Here is a 7,235-nt window from a genome sequence, read left to right as displayed (position 1 = left end):
GTCCGGTCGTCGGCGTCGCCCCTGCGAACGCAGGCGACAGCGCGCGTGCTCCAGACCCGCCGCCGCCAAGGGGGTCTTGGCTCTCGTGACCCCGGCGGAAACTGGCAGAGTTACTTGTTTGTCTCCAAAGGAAATGCGGCCGTTCAGTAATTTATTTCTTAAGGTCTGTCTCATTTATTTCATATCGAAGAGTTTATATTTTTTTAAACCTGTTTTGCCCTCCCGTTCTCATGCTCTTTTCGCTTTTCTTGTCCCCTTTTTAAACACTTCGCTTCCGTCCCTTCTGACGGGGACTGCCCAGCACTAGGGGACGTGGGTTCCCACGCACACGGGACTCTTGTGTCTCTGCGGCTCAGGATGTTTTCACCTTTAGCACACAGAGTTTCTGCACATGACTGTTTGGTTACACCTATTTTTTGGAAAACTGACTCCTGCCTCTGAAGACGTTGCTGTAGTTGGTGGGACTCTTCTTGGCGCCCCTCCCTAAGCACCCCCACCCCCATCGAATAGCGTGAGCTACGCCTCATTAAAGTTTACAATAAATCCCCAGGCTGTTCTTGAAAATTAACAGAAAAAGGAGCATGTTCTTTTCTCCATGAGCAGCAGGATATTTTTTGTAGCCTTTGCTTCGAGTAACTCAAATTCCTAAATATCGTTCTCGAACTTTGATTTTCTATTTGGCAAAAAAGCCTTAGATGGTGAAATAGCCGTCTACGTTTGAAATTTAATATATTCACTTTGAAAGTCACAAATGTTTTTATTGTTCAAAATAGAATGTATATATGTACCTTTGTTTAGTTTTCAATGTTTAACAAATATCTATTGGCATTTATTATGTTAGCATTTTCTAAAATGGTCATAAGAAAGAGAAGAGTATTAGCACATCAGACAGACATAAACCAAAAATGATCTAGAGTATCCTGTCTCTGAAAAGATATCAGTGGTAGTAATAACGCAGACATTTTTTCAGAGATGTTGGCGACCTTTTACCCGTGTTATTTTATACAAAAGTCTGTTACGTTCGTCCTAAAATAGGAGCGAGGTAGTGAAGGTTAACGATTATATAATTTGTGGTTTTAAGAGCCACCACTGTGTTCTAAGGGATGGTCTTGTAAGAGTTAATGATTATGACTTATTTATACATAGTCTACTAAATCGTTATATATTACTATTCATATTTAAATACATTATTACATTATTGTGCTTCCGGGTCCTCCCCGGATTGATCAAAGGCGGTAAATCGAAGCTTAGCCCACCTCCCCCGTGGAGTCTAGGGGCGATGTTGCTGTGCTGCGGACGGGTCAGGGAGGAAGAGGGGGTGCAGACGTTCTGAACATTCTCCAAACAATTCTCTGGTCACAATGAATCATTTTGGCGATGTTTTCAATCCAGAATTTTGCATGTCATTCCTCACCACAGCTGCATCTTCATTTTTATACTCCTCTGGTTTGACTTTTTGTTTTTTTTTTTTGCAGTGGGTACGCCTTATTACATGTCTCCAGAGAGAATACATGAAAATGGGTACAACTTCAAATCTGACATCTGGTCTCTTGGCTGTCTGCTGTACGAGGTGGGTGATGGTAATAAGCCCATAAACTGATGTAGTTTCATTTACTGGCATGCATTTCTCCATCCCTATAGCATGTGCTTAGTTTTTCCTAGATGATGTTTAAGAATTAGCGCTTTAATTATGAAGACGAATTCATTGGATTAGTAACTGCTCTCATAATGGAATTTAGTACCTATACATTCTACACACTGACTTCTGACATATATCTTAAATGTCTCCTTTTGATGACAGTTTTATTTTTAAATGTTTTTATGTTACATGATGTTTCTCAGCATACCTTATTTATAAAAATATACGTTAGGACACCTGTGAAAACGCTCGCTTTATCTCTGCATTGTAGGAGAGGATTAACAGAATGGATTTAAAACATGAAAGCATAGTAAATATCTTTATTACCATTTTTTCCACTTTTACGTAGAGTAATTGAACTTTAAGGATGGTACACAGAAAGATCATTAGGTTATCACTTAATTTCATTTCCATACTAACAGTTCGTATTGGCCAAGCTCAGACAAATACTCTCTCTCCTGTTCTGCTGATAATTTATCAAAGGAAGGGGGGATCTCACGTAGGTAGATGCGCTGGTGAACGTCTCAAAGCGATCATTTGGATGGAGAGAGGAAAGCACATTATCAGCCCATTTCTATCCCGGTTATAAACTCATGGCGTCAAAGAGTATATCTCAAGCGAGTGTCTTCTGTCATTTTCTAATTGAATGGTAATCTTCCTAGGAATGTAGGCATTGAGTCAAAGCTGTGAATTTAAAATTAGTCCACATCTGAGTAACTCTTTTAATAAAATAAAAAGAAGGAAAATAATACGTGGAATCATCTTCCTATTTTAATGCACACAAAGGAATGCTAAGTGGGTAGATAGCCACCCTTGTATTTCTTACTCTGTATTTTTTGTCTCTTGGCCTCTTAACTTGGACAAATATGTAATGAGGTCATCTGTTTTAATTGTCCCACCACTGCTTGAAAGTGGAGCAAAAGAAGTTTTTTTCAGTGTGTGTCACGATCTTTAGTTGTAATTTTTCTGCATGCAGATTCAAATTTCCAAAATTTAAGAGATTATTTATTTTGTTCTCCTTACTAAAGTGACTACTTACTACTTAAAAAAAAAAATCTTAAATATTCTTAAATTACATCCCTAAGATAATTTTTATTATGAAAAATTATGAATTAGTGATCTAACAAAATATTTTTTATGTACGCACATGAGGTAAAGAGAGATTTATGCTCACTATATTTGTTAGTAGTTTGGTACAATGTTAAAAAGAACTGATTTGAATATATTATGTTACTGTAGTGTTTAAACGTCACTTTGCACATTTTAAAATATTTTATACCTGTTTAGATAGATTGGATTCCTTCAGGCCATACTCCAGTATGGTCGAAGCAAGATTTTCCTTTTAAACAGCTGAAAGGAAGGTTCCCACTAATGAGGTGAAATTTAGCGATGAAACAAGTGTTTTGGGGAAGTTTGCATAATCCTTTTAAGGCCAGCAGACCCTCGTGTCAAAACTGAAACAATTCTTCACTTTCTGAATTTGCCTTTGAGAGGCAGTATCCCTTTTTATGTGCACCGAAAATGATCGCCAAAGTGAAAATGACTTCTTTGGACGTTCTTTATGTGTGTGGATGATTCTGAATTCCGGTATTTATCATGTTGACATTAGTTTTTATTTCAGTGCATTTTCTCAATTCCTGCATGAAGTCATTTGGGAGAACTAGAATCGTTCCAAAGATGTCATTTGCTTTTACATTGTCTGTCCTTCCAGTTACGTTTTAATATAACCGTTACCAGAAACACCCAGAGTAATTTATGTTTTAAAAATCGGCCGTAAGATTATACAGATATTTTAGAGTGTGCCCCATTGAGAATTTATAATGACAGAGTAGGAAGCCTTTTTGAAAATGTATTTGAAACTCAGATAATTAGACTTTCAAATAGTCCCGAAACCTCACGCGCGCACACACACACACACACGCACACACACACGCACACTGCAGCACAGTTTTAATTGATATGCAACAAAGTAGACTTTACTAATTAAAATCAAGACGCTGTGCATTTGCTACACGGACCTTTACATGGAAAAGTAGGTTTTACACATTTCTTTTATTGTTCAGCTCAGCAATTGCATCCTTCCAGGGTTGTAGGTTGGTGGCTTACAGTTCAAAAAAAAGAGAGAGCTGCCACCAGCCCCGAAGACAGACAGTGGGCTCTCGTCCCTCCGACACCCCCAGAATACTAATCAGGAGAGTCGGACCCCCGAGGTCAGGGAGCAAGTCAATCATCCCAGCGCCCGCCTCGGTGTGCAGGGTCAAATTAGCCTGAAAAATTCAGCTGCCGGGAGGAGCGGGCGTGCAGCTGTCAGGGGCCCCTCGAGAGGCACTAATGAACCAGATGAATAGTGCAGAAGCTGGAAAATAAAAACAGGACAGTTGACATTTTTCATCTGTCAAAGCAGGAGATGCATGAAAATATACTATTCCTGTTTAACTCCTTAGGGGACATTGAGATTTTTTTTTTAACACTCTGCAGTATCGAGACAGAAGTCCTGTACCGTACTCCTCGCCTGTGACCGGGCATTTGTGGCCCCCTGCCCGGGGTTCCCGCCACCGCGGAGACCAGTCCACACGTACACATGCCCGTTAAGGTGGCATTTTAATGTCCTGTTTCATCGGGACGTGCCCTTGCGTTTTGAACAACAACAACAAAAAAAACGTGATTATAATTGTGGTGCCTCTTTAGAAATTTCTCCCCAGATGAGATGAATGTCTTCTCTGGTTAGGGACATTCAAATTGTGGGTTTGTTTGTTTGTTTGTTTGTTCGTTTGGCTGTTTTTGCCCTTTTCCCTCCGTGTGGAAGAACTTTTCCCACGGTGGTTTTAAAAACACGAAACGTGGCAGGGGAAACGCGCACCCGGCCGCTCGCGCCTTCGTTTCCCGAGGTCCCCGCCTCGCGAAGGCTCCGAAGGAGTTAAGCCCTGTCTGGAGCCGCAGAAGACAGATGAGGGCCATTTTCAGCTTGTCCTGTCCCCACTGACGCTCGCTGAGTAGCACAGCACGGGCCGGCGTGTTTCACACACACTCCGCCTGTCTGAGGATGTACACATTGTCCTTCCAAAATCAAACTCATTAGCACATGTAGAAAAGGGTGACTGACTGGGGCGGCCTCGCGGGCCGCGCTGTGTTCTTGCCGCTGCGGTTCAGAGATTTAGAAGGTTCTGAACAGGATTCGAACATTTTCAATCGAATTTTTAGTTTGTAAGCCTGCTCGCCACAGTGCTTGCTGGCACTTTAAATGTCACGTTAGAGCCTCGTCTGAAAAGAAATTTAAATTCGATAACGTCTTTTTTAGAGTTGCTCATTCTGCGAGTCATTTTTTTCTTTTTTTTCTGCATAAAAATCTCATTTGGATGTCTTGAAGTAGCGTCTATGACCGGTAGAGCTTTTGAACGTAGTTAGTATTTTTTGGGACGTTATCAAAAGAAAAAAAAAAAGTTCTCATTTGCCAGAAACTACTTGAGGGTCAGTTATAAGTGTCAGATTGAGAAGACTTTTTTTTTTCCCCTACAGAAAGGATTATGCGAGAGAAAATACTGTGCATTTGCTCCCTACAGCATTGCTAGATTTTAAGTCAGTTTTAACTTTAGTTTTGGCCACGACATGTTGGATGTATACCGTTGCTGTCTGTTTAGTCATGGGATGATGGCGTGGCATTATATTTGCAGAGTTTTAAGTTACCTTACATTCTTTTTCTTAATATCGTTTTATGGGGCACACGTATATAAAGAAACATATGCTATAAGCATGTCTCCCTTTCAGGGAATTTTAAATCTTGAACACATAACCAAACATTGACGTAACGTGTGTAGAACTTGCTAAACAATTCGCAGAAAGGGATATGGGTAACCGTCAAAAGGCCAGAGGCCTTTGAAGCGTTTGTGGCTATGTCCCCCGTGTCAGATGAGGCCCCTCGAAGTCACGTGTAACTATATCAGTTTCATTGGGAGCGTTTTGCAGATGGCTGCCCTGCAGAGTCCTTTCTACGGCGACAAAATGAACCTGTACTCGCTGTGTAAGAAGATAGAGCAGTGCGACTACCCGCCGCTCCCGTCGGACCACTACTCGGAGGAGGTCAGTGGCTGTGCGGCCGTCGGCCGTGTCCCTTTGGCTAACATTTGCATGTCCCTTATCCCGAAACGCGGCCGACGGGTGTAGGTGGCGGGAGCGGCCCTTCGCGCCGTTCCCCTCCCCGCCATGAGAGCCGACGCCGCCGTCGTGACGCGGAGGGGACGGTGCCCGCACGTGGCCTGCATCGGGCCACTGCTGCGGTGACGAGAGCGGCCGCCGACTTGGCGGCAAAGGGCTCTAGTCGAGCGGCGTGTCCGGCCGACCTCGGGGCTCGCGACGACAGAAAATGAGAACTTTTTTGGCGGGACTTCGCTCCTTTTTCCAGAGGTCGGAACGAGCGCGTCTTAGCCGCAGGTCTGAGCGGGACTTGTCCGTTCCCCCGGGACAGTGCGGGTGTTTGGGGATGGCCCCGAAACTTCTCGAAGACGTTACCATTTCAGGGTCTGAGTCCGAATCCCCGCCCGCTTGGCCACCCCGTCGGCTCACCCGGCACCCCGATTTTCACGGGACAGAACAGCCTAATGCATCATGAGTTCACCCGTATTTGAGGCGACGTGCAGAACAGCGGGGGCTCTGGGGGCCAAGTGTGTTCACGGAACTGTCTGGAAAGCTCTGGGAGAGGCGCCCAGAGGAAGCGCTGCCTGGGGTTTGCACAGCTCACCCCACGAGCCACAGAGGTTTCCTTCCTCCCAAGGAAAACGGAAAGGGACGGAGGGAAAATATAAAACGATTACAGCGCTCACTTGCTCGGTGGTCTGTCTGTCTGTCTGTCTGTCTCTCTCTCTCTCTCTCTCCCCCTCCCTCCCTCTCTCTCTGTCTCTCTCTGTCTCTCTCTGTCTCTCTCTGTCTCTCTCTCTCTCTCTCTCTCCCTCTCTCTCTCTGTCTCTCTCTCTCTCCCTCCGTCTCTCTCTTGCTCTCTGTCTCTGTCTCCCTCCCTCTCTCAATGAATAGCGTTCGGTTTGGTTTCATATAAGGAAAATCGAGTCAGCGTGACTTGAAAAATAAATACGTCTAAAGGATTCTTACCCTATGCAAAGCGTTCGGGGTCCTAGAATGTCATAGGTGCCTTTTCCCCTCACGGTTCTGATACTCAGTGATAACCAGTGCTGTCTGGCGTTGGGTTTCCTAGCGTTTGCCTTCAGGTAACCAGGATAAACTCTTCCCAGGCAGCGACGATAATTCAGAAGCATTACCTCTATTTGACGTTAACGCTGTTATGTTAGCCATTTTTAATTACTATTTTGGGTATGGAATAGGAATACGGCATTTCGGAACAGCGACTTCAGAGCGGCAGGCCGAGCGGCAGCAGGGCGTGCGCAGTGCGGGGATGATGGCGGGACTGTCAGCGTCCGCCCTTTGTTGTGTCGTTCACGCTGTCTTCTCCCTTCCGCGAGTGCATGAATATTTCACATATCTGCATCCTCATCCCCTATTCTTCTTGACTAATTTTCAGACTGTCTGAATTTGCATTTCACATGGTAGCTGATTAGGAGACTCCGAGAGCAGCAGAGAAGCCTCAGCA

The 7,235-nt window shown here is 44.1% G+C and overlaps 1 protein-coding gene across 6 annotated transcripts in view; it reads left to right on the top strand.

The window, feature by feature from the left end:
• NEK7 (NIMA related kinase 7) overlaps nt 1-7,235 on the top strand; it is an 87,797-nt gene that overhangs the window by 72,774 nt on the left and 7,788 nt on the right. For 5 of the 6 annotated variants that reach the window (XM_015587491.2, XM_025044740.1, XM_006904430.3 and 2 more), the window contains 2 exons: nt 1,476-1,570; nt 5,603-5,716. In XM_015587491.2, the coding sequence (XP_015442977.1) occupies nt 1,476-1,570; nt 5,603-5,716 (209 nt within the window). The remainder of the gene's footprint in view (nt 1-1,475; nt 1,571-5,602; nt 5,717-7,235) is intronic. The other variant, XM_025044722.1, reaches the window with a different exon arrangement.

The sequence above is a fragment of the Pteropus alecto genome, unplaced genomic scaffold, assembly GCF_000325575.1.
Source record: "Pteropus alecto unplaced genomic scaffold, ASM32557v1 scaffold90, whole genome shotgun sequence".
Lineage (NCBI taxonomy): Eukaryota > Metazoa > Chordata > Mammalia > Chiroptera > Pteropodidae > Pteropus > Pteropus alecto.
The sequence above is the reverse complement of the archived record's forward strand: the minus strand, read 5'-3'. Positions and strand labels throughout refer to the sequence as shown.